The sequence below is a fragment of the Colletotrichum chrysophilum genome, assembly GCF_026319265.1.
Source record: "Colletotrichum chrysophilum strain AFK26 chromosome Unknown scaffold_10, whole genome shotgun sequence".
Taxonomy (NCBI): Eukaryota; Fungi; Ascomycota; class Sordariomycetes; order Glomerellales; family Glomerellaceae; genus Colletotrichum; species Colletotrichum chrysophilum.
The window spans coordinates 416794-432581 of NW_026517297.1; the positions used below are offsets into that span (position 1 = coordinate 416794).

Consider the following 15788-nt stretch of genomic DNA (forward strand, 5'->3'; position numbering starts at 1 on the left):
GGCTGATGTAGGACAAGGGCCCATTGGTCTAGAGGGTTTACTATTACTGTTCTCTCTTTGTTTGCTTGAAGGAAAATGGAATTGTTTGGCGGTCATCAAAACACATAGGATCTGACTTACAACCTGTGTTTGAACATAGCTGCTGGAACCTGATATCAACTCCGTCAGCAGAGTCAACATCCTATCCTCCTCGCAACCTTTTAAGAGTTTTGAGGAACGGCCCTTGCGGCCGGTTCAAGACGTGCGACTCTATCACAAAATAAGTTTGTCCAATATACTAACCAACGTCATGAAACCCTCACAACCTGAAAACAGCGACGAAGCCCAGCACACATCCAAGCCACGACGACCACCGCCCATCCGCCCAAAACTCCAATACCGCAACGGCCTCCCCCTGCTCTCCCCCTGCTCCCCCTGCTCCCGCCCACCCCTACCGCCTGTCGTCTACCGCGAATGCACGCCGGGCAAGTGCCTGCAGTGCGCCCTCGCCGGCGCCCGGTGCGAGTTCTTCACCGCCGAGCAGAAGCTCAAGCCATCCGGGCCGTGCGGCCGCTGCAGGCGCGTCGGCGGCGTGTGCCTGGTGCGGAGGCTGCTCGAGAGTGCGGACTGGGGCAGGGACGAGATCTCGGGGGCGCAGGCGGGCGATTGGATTTCTGCGGAGACGGGCGTGGTCGAAGAGGCGGATGCGGTGAGGCTGGCTGGTGAGTTGTTGGCGGAGGGGAGGCGCGGGAAGAGGAGGGATGTGTGCGGGGTGGTTGTCGGAGAGGCGGATTTGAAGGGGTGGGCGTTGCCGAAGCCCTGTGAGGTTGAGGATGAAGTGGAGGAAGAGGAGGTGTACTGGAAGAGACTTCTGCCGAAGAGGTTGAATGTAAAGAGAGAAGATCTCGAGGATGAAGTGTTCGAGACGTGCTAGTAGTGTGTCCTCATTATCCAAATACAGAAGATAACCCTGCCGTTGAACACTGACCTGTCTCCTGGTTGACGTCTCATGTAAACGACCTTGCTGCTGTTCTCAACTCTAAACTCGAGGTTGTTGGTGTTTCGATGTTGCCGACAGCAACATACTTGCCTCCCATAAAGCGGCTTCTTACAGCGCCATTAATGTCTTGATTACCTTGGGACTGGCAGCAAGCCACCGGATCAAGGAGTAAGAAGCCGGCAAAAGCCAATCAACCTCACCCAGCAGGAGACGGCTGCGCAAACCCCCAAGATAGCGCCTCGATCGCGGTAAACGGCAGATCCGTATCCTCCGAAGCCGCCGCAAACAACGAGTCAAAGATGGAATGCTCCTGCTCGTCACCGGCACTCGCCTGCTGCTGCTGAACCAAAGACGGGTGCTGCTGCTGCTGCATCTGGTCACCGCCGTCCTTGCCCAGGACCGAGTTGACCAAACTTTCAAACACGTCCCGGTACGCCTGGCCTTGCGGATACCGCTCGACCATGGCCCAGATGATGGACGAGCAGTCATTAACCGTATCCATCAAATTCGGCACATTCATCTCCTCCCCCTCCCCCTGCTGCTGCTGCTGCGGGAGAGTCGCCGCCACGCGGATGCAGTACACCAGCGCCACGCCCGCCTTGAACAGACTATGGATACACCGCCAGTAGAACCGCAGCTCGCGCGACCGGAACGAGTTCTTGTAGCACGCGACGCCCTCCGCCGCATGCCGCGCCAGCGCCCGCACGTCCGCCGCGCTCAGATCCGGGAAGTGCTGCGACGGGTAGTACACGTTCACGAACGCGTTGTGGAAGAAGCCGCCAAAGATCTGCTGCGGCATCAGCTGGCTGCTGCCGCTCGCGCAGTCCAGCGGGGGTACAGAGGCGAACCACTCGCGCAGCCGGGCGGTGATGCTCGCGCGCCAGGCGGGCTTGTCCAGCGGCGCGCCGGCGGGCTGCCGCTGCCGCAGCGTCGCGTAGATCTCGGACTCGAAGCGGCGCGCCTTGATCAGGTGCAGCGCCTGCGCGCGTTGCGGGTTGCCGAGGGGCTCCGGGGGCAGCGGGGTCTCGATGGCCTCGTCCGGGATCGAGAATGGCCGACCTAATATGACGCAGAGGTTGCGCTCGAAGGTGTACGTCGCCCAGAAGACCCAGCGCCGCTCCTCGACCAGGGCCGGGTCCAGAGCGACGGCGGCGGCGGCAGCAGCGCCGTGTTGTCGTTGCTGCCGTTCGTTGTGGAGGCCCAGCTCGACGGCGAGGCGGGTCGCGAGGCCGAGGAAGTGCCACGCGGCGGTGAGGTTCGGGCTGAAGCAGCAGTACTGCACGATGAGGAGCAGGTCGACGAGGTGGCCGAGGTCGCCGGTGCAGACGGCGGCCGGGTCCTGGGAGAGCATGTGCATCGCGGCGGCGAAGTACACATGGGACCTCTCCACGGGCACCGACGGGTCCGTCCTGTTGATGAGGAGGATCGCCGTGGCGAAGATCATGGACGCCCTGAACTTCGCCTTCGACAGCGAGCGGCTGCTACTGGGCGGTAGGTTCGCGGGAGCGTCGTACAGGGGCTCCATCATTGCGGCCAGGTGTTCCTTTGACGGGAGGATGGGAGAGAAGAAGTCGCAGTGCTCAAAGTACGTGTCTATAAGCCGGCTGGCGGCCTCGCCCCGCGGCATATCTATTCGCGTCTCGTACGGCAGATCCTCGAAGAGGGTGCGGTGGTCTGACCTGAGCCCGGGCCGCGAGACTTTGGTGATGGGGCCCGAAAGCAGAGAGTTGAGCAGCGAGAGGCCATTGTGGTTCGCTATTGCACTGGAGAAGTGGTCTGCCCGGAGTGAGTCGAGGACAATCTGACCGACGAGGTCCTCGTCCGCCTGGCTATTGTGGCCTTGCGAAGAGGGCGAGTTGGACACGCCATGAGTGACGACCGCCGAGAAGTCTACAGAGGTTGGCGTATCATGGCTCTGGTCCCGGAGACCGTGTGACATCAACTGCGTCTCCAACTGGGCGATGCGATCCTCCAAGCTCTTGATGTAGCTGATGTGCCGGTCTAGTTAGTTACATGGCAACGGAATGGTGTTTCCGGAGGTGTGCGCCGGAAGGGAAAAAGGGCCGACCTTCTGGGCGCCACTCGGCCGTCAATGTCGGTGCCCACACAATCCACGCCGGCGCGCTCGCAATTGGAGCACGCCGGGATGTTCTGGTCGCACCGCTGCTTGCGAGACTTGCACCGATGACAGGCCGTTACGTTGCTCCGCCGAACGTTGGACCTCCGCTGCCCAACCGGCATCTTGAGGCTTTGAAACCCTTTGACTCTCCGACCTGGGATCTGTCTACAGGTGGCACAACACGGAAGCTAAAGAGCTGCAAATGGGTATCAGTGAAACATCCTGCAAGACATGAACTTGTCTGCGTTATCCGGGGCGCATGAGGTCGGCTTTGGGGTGATGAGATCCACTTTCGCTCACCTCCGACGCCGGCAGGCATTCCGACGTACCCGGGATCCCTGTTTTGCGGGGTCTAGGCATAGCGCAATCATACCTTGGTCAATGAACTGATGTATCGGTGTTAGTCTACTGATGATGGTAGATAGTGCCACTCACCTGCCAGACGCGACAAATGATGGACAAATGAGTTTACACAAGATTCGTCACGGATCAAGAGAAAGTTGCTGAAATGTTATCTCATTTTTGACACAACTAGAAAGGAAAGCAGATCCAGTGTCTGCGAGCAAAACCTCAAAGGGTATGCAACATTCATCCGTTAGTGTCCAACGTACCGCCTCTCAGCAGGACGGCCGTAAACCTGCCATCATCCTTCCGTGGCCATCCTGGTGTGACGAGAAGAACACAATGAAAGCCAAGCTGCTATGCCGGTTCAAGGTACTGTGTTTTCCCTTCCCTGCCCTCGTGCGGACGCCAAAAAAAGAACTACCGTGACTGTTCCGTGGCTGCGGAAGAAACCCTCGCAGTTTGCAGATTCCCAACGCCAATGGAGATAATAAGAAGCAAAAAAACAGGCCTTGATGAAAAAGAAATGGTTGGAACCGATGATATGCCGGTTTGCCTTCCCCAACGCCGATGCATGAAAAGTCTGACCCGTTCTCCTGTCCGAATTCTCTTGCCATCCGAGATTCGTGTCACAGGAATCCTCCAGGCCTATGTAAAGCAGAAGTTGAAGTTCGTGGCCGTGAGGCAGAGTGTGTTGTTTTAAAGTCGTTCCAGTCAATGGGAGCCATGCTCCGATTGGTGCCAGCTTACCTTTAAGAAGCATATGAGGGCACGCTGCGCGGCGTAACATCGCCACTTCGCTTCCGCACTGGAAGCTGCATAGCCTGTTGAGATCGCGATGCCTCGGCAATCATCGCCATCTTCTTGCGGACGGTCGACAGGCGTCCAGTAATCATTTGAATCACTGCGTGTTATTAGCTTGCTGATGGATCGCAGTAATAAGGGCAGAGAGGCTTACTTCGATTAACAACCTGTTGGTCGTCACTGTCCAGATCGCTAGATACCTCCTCTCGAACAAGCTCCTTGCTCGAGGCGGAGTACCTTCGCTTGACCGTGTCCTCATCGTTGTCTAGGACAGCCTCAAGCATACGAATGGCAGTGACGTAGTAGGTAACGCAGCCTTCAAGGTTCTCGTTTGTAATCTCATCGATGGCTGCCGTACGACTCATCTCCAAGGCTCGGTCGTACATAAGCTTCTCCGCGCTGATACCAGGTGTGAGGTAGACATCCCTCGTGCCGGACGCGGTCGAGGAAGCAGACTCTCCGCCGTGGTTGCTGGGGTGGCTTGGGTGATCATCGGGGAGCTTCTGCTGGACGGCAATGAGCTTGAGCCGGACAACCTCCGTCTTCTCCAAGACTTCGTTAAAGCGGCCCCGGACCCATTGTACGGTAGAGTTGATGCGTTGTGCAAGGCTCTCCTTGGAAACCTCGGCAGCAGCAACACCCGTGGAGTCACCGCGAGTCTTTCGCGACCACCAAAGACTTGCAACGTCCATGGCCCTGGCAAGCAGTGTCAAAGCTTTGACATAAAGAACCAAGGCCTCTTCCGAGAGAAGGACTTCGGCCTCAATGGTGAGCCCGTCCTCCTCTCCCGTCAACTGGTCGGCAGGTGCGCCACCAAGACCGTGGTCCATAGAGGGGGCAAGCGGGAAAAGCTGCTTGTACTTCACCTCGGCAAATCCATAGACGCAGTCACTGCGATGGGCGAAATCCTGAATCAGTTTCACAGCTCGGGCATCTTCGTCGACTGGTGCGCTCTGCTTGCCGTCACCAATCAGCGCAACGGGACCCGATGGTGTCGGGTACGCTGGGAATGGACTGTAGAGAGGCGGAGAGGCACCCTTGCCGCCCAGAACATGTTGTGGGACCTTGAAGCCGAACAGACGAACGCTGGCATCTGAGATCGCCTTGGCGATGAATCCTTGAGTCGTGGGGCTTGCCGAGAAGTTCTTGCTATCGTAAGAGTCACGACGATCGTGGCGTCCCTTGCCCGAGGCGATCTGCACGGCATTTGAAGGCTGCACACGGCCTGCGCCTGTGGTCGAAGTCGGAGGACCTTGTTGTGTGGCGCGACGAATCATCTGCCCGGTCTTGGGTGAGAGAGAAGTCAAGCGCGGATTAGCCGCCATTTCATCTGCAAAGGCGTTCACCTCCACGTGCTTCTTCTCAACGACAACGTAGTCTCTTTCAAAGGCAACATCCTGAGCCGCCTTTTCTTGCTCCGTCATGCTTCTCTCCGTGACCGGCCGCAGTCTTCTCTCATTGAGATATGAGGTCGGAGGCGACGCAGATGCGCGGGCGGCAGGTCGGTTGATGGCTGCATTGGACAGCCTGTGTGGACGAGCAGGTGCTGAGGTGGAGGGTTGTGGCATAGCGGGACGTCGAATTCCAAGTCCGTCCCCAGTTTCCTGTCCTGGTGACTGGCTTACACGAGCTGTCGCATCGGCAGCTTGCTGAGCGCGGCCTTCACTCGGACCTGACAACCTGGGAGATCTCAGGGGTTTCTCACGGGGCGACCTTGGCGATTCACCTTCCTCACGTACAGTTTCATTCTCGGTCTGACGGCGCAAGGATAAGCGGCGAGACAGCGAAGATGTTGAGTCGGACCTGCCGAGGGATCGAAGGTCTCTGGAAGGTTTGACCTCCGGCTTTGGAATGTCGTCCTCGACCACTCCGGGAATGGGGTCGACTACGATCGGGTCATTGAAGAAGTCTTCGAATCTCATCCGTTCGACAGGCGCCCTTGTCAGAAGTTTGCTGATGAGCTTGACAAGTTCCTTGCTGACGACAAGGTCTTTCGGGTACTTAACCCGATCCTCGGCGCTTTCAATCTTCCGGAGCAACTCCACGTGGTTCCTAGCACGGAAAGGAGGACGTCCGGTGATCATCTCGTACAACACCGTACCAACAGACCAAAGATCGGCCTTGGCATCGTATCGCTCGTAACGGAGAATTTCAGGGGCCATGTACAGTGGCGAACCGCAAAGAGTATCCGCAAGCGAAGTAGATGGCAAAACACGAGCGAAACCGAAGTCTGCGAGCTTCAGCATTGGCAGAGAGGCCAAGCCGGCATTAGGAATCAATGAGTCCTGACTAGCAGTCAAGATTGGACGCGAGTGTTCTTCTCTGAACTTGGGTGATGGCAAGAGAAGTAGATTCTGAGGCTTGACGTCTCGATGGACGTAGTTTCGCTCTCGTAGGAACTTGAGGGCGCTGCCCAGTTGTTGCAAGAAGTGGCGAGTAACGACTTCGTGCAGACCGGAGTTTGGTGTGACGGGGTACTTTCTTGCCATGTCATGGGTTGCAGGATTGGTGCTAAGCTTGTCCCTCTTCTTGATAAAGAGCGACAGGTCGCCAAGCTCACAGTATTCCATGACCAGGTTGATGTGTGTTGCCGACTCCACACAGTCGTGGAGAGCGACGATATGAGGATGGCGCAGGGTCTTGAGGATCTGAATCTCGCCATACAGGTTCTCTCTGAGCTTGTTGTTCAGGCGTCCGGTTTCGACCGACTTGATCGCTACAGTTGCTTTGGAGCTCTGTCAAGGGATGATGGTCAGCTCATCGAGATCGACGAGTTATGAGTCACCGGGAATCGAACAACCAGCACCAAAAGAAACAGGCCCCATTATAGGCCATCACAACAGGCGATGGAGCTTACGAACCTTGTGGTAACCACTGTATACCTGGGCAAAGCTGCCCTTGCCGATTTCTCCTCCAATAACGAAATCACCAATGGAGGCATCGGCTTCGCGTCGCCTGCGTCCTGACGAGGACGAAGTTGGCAGTCTCTCCGCCATTTTGATCGCCTGTTGAAGTTGTCAAGAACAGGGGCGACTTCGGGCGGAGTGTGTTCAGGCCGAGGGGCCTATGCTATGCGAAAGACGTCGGCGGCGGGTGGCGTCGTCATGTACACATACAGGGTCGTGGAAGAGAGAATGCTGGAGATAGATCTGTGATGATTGAATGGGTGTAGAAGGCAAGTCAAAAGAAGTAGGCAGAGCTTCGAGCAGCGGCGAGAACCCTGAATGTGTTGCTTCGGTAAGGTAGGCAGGTACGGTAGACAAGGCGGCAGCTATCCGATAGGTCGGGAGCGCACGCACACCAGGTCGATGCAGAGTCGAGGAAGCGCTCGAAGGGTAGAAGCGGGGACCGTCGTGGCGTCCGTGTACGGAGAGTGCAGGAAGGCGGCGGTATCGTCTCGACAACACGGTCGATAGGTGGAGGACGGGATGCAAGTCGACCACGGTGAAAGATGGGCCGACGAAGTGGCTTTGAGGATGAGGTTATGTAGAGAGAGGCGATCGGAGGCAAGGTGGGAGAAGGTGGGAGACGCCTCGAGGAGTCCTGTTGTGACTAATACGAATGGACGGTGAGCGTTAGAACAGGAGGCTAGCTTGACCCATGGGAAGTACCCAACGGTTTGAGGCTCTCAAAGCAAGGTATTGGAGAGTTTGGAGGAAGAGTGTACCTTTTGGGAGTAAGAGTCAGGCAAAGTCCAAGGTCAAGCTAATGACTCGGAGCTATCAAGGACGCAGTGGTTTGTACTTTGTTTGTACCCTGATGGAGAGGCGAGTGGTGTAGTGAAGACGGGAGGACAAACGGCAGCGGTACAAACGGGGTCCGGGAAATCGGTGATGTAGGCGCACGAGGGCAAGCCGAGAAGAGAAGAAAGGGCAGAGAAGTCGAGGGATTTCGTGGGTAGGGCCGGTGGGGGGGAAAAGAAAATGGTCGAGATCGAAGTTGAAGGCGAGGATAGAGGAAGAGAGAGGGAGAGGTCGACGAGGAGATGGGCAGAGGATGTAGAAGAAGGGACGCGCCGAGGAGAGTGACAGGTGCAGCAGGAGCAGCAGGAACAGAGACAAGTGACGAGGATGGAGAGGATGGATGGGATGGGGAGCCAGGTGGAAGTGGATCAGGCCGATTAGATAGCGAGTCCAGAGTGGATCACCTTGTGCACCTCACGACACGGCGTGTGGCCCGTGGAGGTGGAAGTGGGTGTGATTGATGCGATGCGATAAAGGGTAGCACCTCTCTGCCTATCTAACTTAGTGGCACAGTAGCGCGAGATGCGGTCGCCGCGGTCGCCTGTCGCTGTGATGGTGGTGCCGCTGATATGATGGACTCTGTGTGTTTGTCGGGCGGTCTATCGAACACGAACAGACAGACAGACAGACAGACAGACAGACAGACAGACAGAGACACAAACAGGTCCCAGAAAGTCAAGTCGGGATGTGCGGTGGGCGGATGTGGATAGCGGATGCGATATGCGATATGCGATATGATGCCGGCGGGTGGGACAGCAGGCGACGACGAAGAAGCAAGCTGTATGAGTCGATCTAGATGCTGGATTCTGGGTTTACAGATAGAAATGGGCCAGCTGCCGCAAGTCTGAGCTGTGCCGGTGTGCCTTTTTGGGGGTTCAGGTGGTGGGTGTATTGTTCAAAAGAAGGGGGACCGGCAGCAACAGCAACAGCAACAGCAATAGGACGTCGAGGGTGATGTGATTCGGCCAAGGTGAGGTGCGAGAACAATACAAAGCATTGCGACAGAGAGGGACTCGTCCAGTGACCACATCCAACAAGCGACGACAGTGACCTATCCTGGGCGTCTGTTCCTTGGGTTCGGGGCTCGTGATGCGCTGCGCAGCGGTTGATGTGGAGAAGCAGCCCATGTACTTCCCGGCTTGTAAAGTACTTGCTCAGAAGTACACTTGGGAAAGGTGCCTCACCCAGGGTACCTTAGGCAGGGTACGTATCTTTGTGCCTCAGTGTTGCCGCTCCGGACGCTGGAACAGCCAATGCAGGTGCATCGCGGCCGCCCCGCTCGTATCCTCGTGGTCACTGATCAGGGGTCTCTTTGGTGCCTTTCTGGCAGTGGAGCGGGGATGTGATTGGAGAGGGATACCTAGCCTGTACAAGTCCGGTCTCGGTCGCGCAGCACCTTACGCAGTGGTGCATTCGCATACACTGTAGTGACAAGGCACCTTACCTAGGTATGGAGGTAGAAGAGGTAGGGGTATTGGCTGCTGCAGCACTCAAATGCCATCATGGCGCGATAAGGCTCATGTATCGCGATAAGACACTCGCAACAACCTGCCCAGCCCAGCCCAGTTGCCCTGTCCTGTCGCCCCAGGTGTCTGGTGTCTGGTGTCTCTGTCTCTGTCTGTGTCTCTTTATCCTGCCGTCTTCTCTCTCTCTCTGTCTTTCTGTCACCCTCTCTGTCCATATCCCCATCTCCTTTTTGGGTCCCCGGCATGTACCTTTTTACCGTCCTCTTGCTGTTGTCAAACCAGTGACAGATCTCGGAAGCCGTTTCGGTGTTTGCATCCAGATTGCCAGGCAGGTCCACTCCCCGAACTCGCCTAACTTCCGTGTTTGGGAAAGCGCCGACAGCGCATCTGGCCTGGCACCTCTATTTTCTGGCACTTGGTCTGCACTCTGCCTGCAACTTCAGGGAACTCTCCAGACCGTATGTATGTATCCACGGTCTTGACGATCAAGAGAGAAAAGGGTAAGTCCCTGGGCTGGGTTAAGCTGAGCTGAGCCGAGCCGAGCGTCAGTCAGTTCTCTCTAGGTGTTGTTACTGCTCATCTCACGTTGCCATGGAATACCTCTCTCGAGCCCTATGCGCAGTATGAAGCAACAGCAACGCCTCGAAGCCATGCCGTCGTCCAAGCCTCTTTCCTCATCAATGTCAAACCAACCCTCACCCTTCACGCTCACTCGCGTGGGTGTCGCTGGATGTCACTGGGTTCCCGGGGTCAGGCGTAGCTTCCCCCGTGCAGCACCTAGGGAGGTACAGAGGTACTTACCTCCATTTCTACTATGTATGTACTAGGTATGTAATTATGTCCACAGCACAGTAGCACCGTCGGCGATACACTTTCGCGGCTGGAACACCTCTCGCCTGGCCGCTCGTCCCTTCTGTACGGATGCTGAAGTGTGAGGCAGTGAGGCAGGCACATTTCATCATAACGTCGTCGACGCGACAGATACCCTGGTCTTCGGACCCCATTCTCTCCCTTCTCCATCTCCATCTCCATGCACACACTTTGCCTTCACCCCCGAGCCTGTCACCTCTTCCTTCACCTGGCTGCCGCAGTCGCACCACTCTGAATGACTCCAGCGACCCTCTTCTCCCCTGTAACAGCCTTTGCAGATGGAACTCTCTCCACCTAAGGTACTTGCTTCCAGGCAGGTAGAGAGAGAACCTACTGCGGTAGTGTACGCAGTACAGTGCCTCCGCTGCTTTACCTCCGAATTCTTCCACCTCATCGACGGGAGGTACCAGAAGTAACTCTGCAGCTCTCACCGACGAAACGGACGAATGGGCACGATGCAGCAGTCCACAGTCCCCCCATTCCATTCCATCCTCCCTTCCAGACGCACGCCAGAACGCCCTGACGCATAAAGGTGTCCGCTGCTACCGGCTCCCGTCTGCCTGCCGACTTTCGGATTCACGGTACGCGGCGTTTCAATACACCTCCAAGCCAAGACAAGGTGCCGGTACTCTCATCACCCCAGGCACGCTACGCACACCACTGTATCGACGGGTGGACTCAGGGACGCATCCATCCATCGATCTGTTGTCTCGCTCTCCAGCAGCCCAGTCCACCTTGATAGTCGCCGCGCTACCCTTATCGTATCTCACACTCCCGTCTTCACCAACACGGCAAACATGTGCTTCTGGGGATGTTGCACCAACAAATCCATCTCATGTGAAAACGATATCCGCTAGGTATCCGGTGGCTCCCGCTATTCATTAAAGCCATCGCGAAAAGAGGTGGCCGGTTGGAAATTGTTTCGGCAACTCAACTGCCTCATGTCAAGCCACCGCAACCTTCAACCGTCGAGTCCCATCATTCCGCTGAGCCATGGCGCAATACCTGCCTGGCCGCCCACAAATCAACCAGGCGCAAGCAAGTCCTGCCACGAGTCTCGACTGTGCCAGTGGATTCCGGAGCGCAGCACAACCGGGTCTTGTCATTGTTGATTGTCATCTCGAAACATCAACATACAGTGCCTCTGTTCTCTACAGCTACCTAGGTTTTGGTCCAAACAACACCCCTTGTCAGATCCAGTCGACATCTGGTCCAATGTTGACTAACGGCAAACGCAAGCCCGCCCCATACTTCGTAACGAACTTTGCGCATTCACATCGCCTGCAGCCCAGCACTCTCATTGACCGGTTGAGCTAGGTTGCAGCATGGCCTGGCTCGCCTTGCTGCTTGCCTCACCTCGTCCTACCTTACCTCTCAGGCTCCAAGGCTCTCAGGCCTTCCTTCAGGCTCGCATCTCTCAACAATCCCCAGAGAAAGTCAAGTCACCTTACCGTAGAAACTCAAACGGCTCGTAATCCGCTCAACCCATGTCTTCAAGGGATGGATTGGTCTGTTGATGACTAACAGAACTACTCCCCATTTCTGGCCTATGAATCCCCTGAAGACATGGGTGAGCGGATTACGAGCCGTTTGAGTTTCTACGGTATTTTGAGGTTGCTCGTCTGTCACCGGTATGCCTGGCGCCAGCTGCCCGTCACTTCTCCAGCCAACCGGATCGCGGCCTCGGGCAGCATGCTCCATACATATCGCAGGGGACCGACTTTGTCCACTTTTTGCGTTTCTTCAAGTCTACGCATCGTGTCAAGTGTTAGCGCTGACCGTGGCTGTTCCGTCTACTTCCCGCTCGATGGGACGAGATAAGACGCAGAGCCTAATAAGTCCTTCTGGTCTACACTACGCGGTTCCAGTTGTCCAAACGATTAACCCTGGACACGACACCCCAGCCATACATACAATGTCACCATGATCGGGGTCTCGGGGATCGTTGGTACTGCAGCTGCCTTACTCGTCCACGCATGGCTCAAACAGCCCATGAGCCAACAGGAACGTCGCCTGTGCTTCCAAGCTCTCGCCAAACCCCAATACCGCAAAGTACCGTGCTGCACCATCAACCACGACGACGACGCACAAGTGCCCCAGGCCAACACACCTCCCCGTCGCCCATTGTCTAGGTGCTACTCGTGGAGCTGGCGGGTTGCTTTCCTACCACCGCCATCCCAATCATGGCGCCAGTGCATATCTGCTGTGTGGACACAGGCAACCACCGATCCAGCTCATCTGTCCGTTTCGTTTTCTCCCATCTTTCGCATGGTATTATCCACAGGTTCGCACGAACCACCATTAAGCCCAGCTCATCAGCAGAACCATACCACAAGCCAAACGAGACTCTCATCTCCGTCCCCCAATCACCCGTTGATGCCCCAGGCTTCATTCCCTCAACCCGTCGAAAACCCTGTTTCGGGGCCCATGAAACCCGTTGACATCACCGACTGTGGTCTCGAATCAGCAAGCGCCCCACATGTTGATACCTTCTCATAGTGTTTCTTATTAGAGCCTGGAAGGAAAGCGAAGCTCCTCAGGAGGCCAAGGCAGAGAGACACAGAGAGAGGGACAGAGTCTTGTCGAAGTCGTGTCTGCTGTGCCTGGTAAACTGACATCGATGGCGCAACCCACTTCCAAGACACTTTTGTCTCGCCCGCTACAGCGTACAGCCCCCCATGCAAGTGCCATTCGCTGCCCCAAAACGGCAATCCGAACAGGGTGCCGCGTCCTCGGAGCCGTCATCCATTCTCCGTTCCATCACCAGCTCGCCTCCGTCCTGGACTGCAGCCCTTACAATTCCATTGTCTACTCAGTCTTAGTTGCAATCTATCACTCATCACTTCAAGCTCAACTCTCAAGTGAGAATAGGACTTCCTGCGAAGGCCAGGAGCAAACGTTCCGACTGGTCACTCGATAGAACTAGGACTATTTTCCTGCGCCCCCGTGGCGATCTTCCCTCTCTATCCTCCCTAAACACGCAAGACGGGGACCCATCCCCGCGTGCTCCAAGAGCTGCCCACCACCCCCTTGGAAAGATAGAAGAGGTGGATGCCCGCATCACCCGAGGTCCTAGCGCCAAAATGACAGCCTCGCCGGCAGCGATCGACGAATCCCCCAGCTTATCGTCGTAGCCAATCGCCCACCCCAATGACTGTGGGACACCTGCCTGTTCGGAGCAGCTTCAAACCCGGAGGTGAGATGACGGGGCAACCAAGCATTCACGGAACCAAGGATGGGATGCGGCTCCACGATGAAGCCTGGGGAACGGTCAGCTGCCTTGAATCGCCACTTTCGTCCCGTCCGTCTGCAGTCCAAGGTTGGCTGCGATTAAAGGGGAGACCTGGCGTCGATGCAGGCACAGCTGGCCACGAGCACACGACAGTGCTCTATCGAGCATGCTTCCTTTTCCCCCCTTTCGCCAGGGGTTCATAGAGTCATCAGCTCCACTTACGCGATAGCATCGTCTGGGGTTCCGGGCATCTGCTGGCTTAGACGGCGTCTCGGCGGTCGAGACTGCAAGCGCCCGTCTGATCAGCCTCCCGCAGTCTACGTCATCTCGTTGCTTCTGCCTACACGCATGCCCTGAAGAGGCCGTCAAGATGCTGTGCGGCGATTGAAGAGGCCGTTTGTGTTTTTGGCTGATGGAAGTACTGTGCATCACAACTTGCACTTTACCCCAGGGCAGTAGGCAGACAGACGGGTGTACCTTGGCAAGTCGACCGAACTCGACTCGACTAGGTAATCGCCTAGGCATCGACAGTCCCTTACCTCGCGACATCGAGCAAGGGAAGACCCTAGCCCAAGGGCGCGCCGGTCGACTAGGTAGGAGATCTCGACCCCTACACCGACTCTCTCCGCACACCTGGCCACAAGAGACGGGCTGGTCCGTCAAGGTGTCCCCAAGAGCCGCAATCTCCCGTCGATACACCTCCGCCGGTCCTACTCATGAATGTGCGATCACCAGCGGACATGACGTTGCAATCAACCAAGCATTGAGCCGGTCGAGTTTGTAAGACTCGAGGAGCCTCATAGACTACGCTGCTTGAAGGTGATCATCGCATTGGTTACTGTGCCTTATCCAAGACGAGTTACACGAGGGATACATACACTTGACATGACCGACGATATCATGATACGTGCCATAGCCGTCACGGCTAGACCACCGCTAACACAGAGCACACAATCTTCAAGGCCCTACCCCAGATCGTCCAACACCACAGCTCCAACTCGCAGCATCGCCGCCTGAAGGTCGCACCAGAAACCCAGACCCTGAGGTTCCACGAACGACGACCCAGACCTCTCATCCATCGGCCGCTCGCTGACGGGGACCGCCTCTGGACCAACAATGCACCTCAATCAATCAAACCACCATCTAGACCACCACCACCCCAACCTCCATCCACTTGCCTAGACCAACCCACGCCAAGCAAATCAATCAATCCCCTTCCCTTCCCCGTCTGACTCCCACAACCAACAGCGACCCCGGCCAGCATTCCAGTAAGATACATGCCATGAAAGTACACACACATGTTTGGCCTCAATCAACGGCCTCAGAGAGGGGGGAGGGTGACAATCATCCCACACCCGACCCCACGCCGCAACCTCTACGGCCGCGCAGGCCTGAACTGGATAGCTTGTGTGAGTGAGTGAGTGAGTGTGTGTGTGCTTTGAGAAGCTCGCGACAGATAGGCTACACGATCATGGGAATTAGCACGGAAAAGACCAGGGAAACATAATAGCACAAATGTACTTCGTGGTGGTGGTGGTGGTGGGAGGGTAGGAATGGACAAGGAAGACATGCACCTCGACGTGTTCCCACCTGCCGACACATGCACATGCAGCCTCCCGAATCCGTTCGACTGTACACAGGTGCGACTCCATCGTAGCTACCCAAGGGCCTTGGTGTAATCATCTCTTTTTATGTGTATACTCTCACTCTGAGATTCTCGCTCTGTATCTACTACTCAAAAGTGTATTCCACCTTTTGCTTTGGTCGAGCGGCACATGCATACTCTTTCTACCTTTGCAGCCCGCAAAAAAGGGGCCTCAATGCTCCGGACCGTATCATATGCAACCGCTTCCAATGACCATGATTCCCCAAGAAATGCTGCCCGGCGGAGCGCGCGCGCACCGTGAACTCTGCAGTTCCTTCAACCGTGTTCCCTCTGAGGCAGGCGTCGGAATGCAAAGAAAGAGAAGAGCTAGCTCCCAACGCCTTTTTTCCCTTCCCGTGATAGGGTTGGATGCCTAAATCAGGACAGATCAAACGAAAAATCCACTCCCCCGCAGTCCCCTCAGATCTGACGGGCCACACACACACAGCGCTCTGGTCGTGTGACAAGACACCATCTTCCCCGCGTTTGCCATCGGGGGGCGACGACTCACTCGGTCGCTTATGATGTGAAAAGTATCACCTCGCCTCATCGATCACCCTCGCACAGGGGGCTCTTTCCCTGGTCAAC

General features: G+C 56.4%; 3 protein-coding genes across 3 annotated transcripts; all 3 read right to left on the bottom strand.

Moving 5' to 3' along the window:
• Window positions 1-1175: 1175 nt before the first annotated feature.
• On the bottom strand, window positions 1176-3469 carry COL26b_002156 (uncharacterized protein; the record flags this gene model as incomplete). Its single annotated transcript, XM_053175085.1, has 3 exons — window positions 1176-2967; window positions 3179-3294; window positions 3428-3469. 3 exons carry the CDS (start codon window positions 3467-3469, stop codon window positions 1176-1178), a joined length of 1950 nt encoding a protein of 649 aa, XP_053041029.1.
• A 723-nt stretch (window positions 3470-4192) lies between these two features.
• Window positions 4193-5668, bottom strand: ATG1_1 (Serine/threonine-protein kinase; the record flags this gene model as incomplete). Its single annotated transcript, XM_053175086.1, has 2 exons — window positions 4193-4344; window positions 4399-5668. The coding sequence occupies 2 exons, from the start codon at window positions 5666-5668 to the stop codon at window positions 4193-4195; spliced, it is 1422 nt and encodes a 473-aa protein (XP_053041030.1).
• Window positions 5669-5865: 197 nt separating this feature from the next.
• On the bottom strand, window positions 5866-7240 carry ATG1_2 (Serine/threonine-protein kinase; the record flags this gene model as incomplete). The annotated part of the gene is made up of 3 exons (XM_053175087.1): window positions 5866-5916; window positions 5984-6979; window positions 7106-7240. 3 exons carry the CDS (start codon window positions 7238-7240, stop codon window positions 5866-5868), a joined length of 1182 nt encoding a protein of 393 aa, XP_053041031.1.
• Window positions 7241-15788: the final 8548 nt, after the last annotated feature.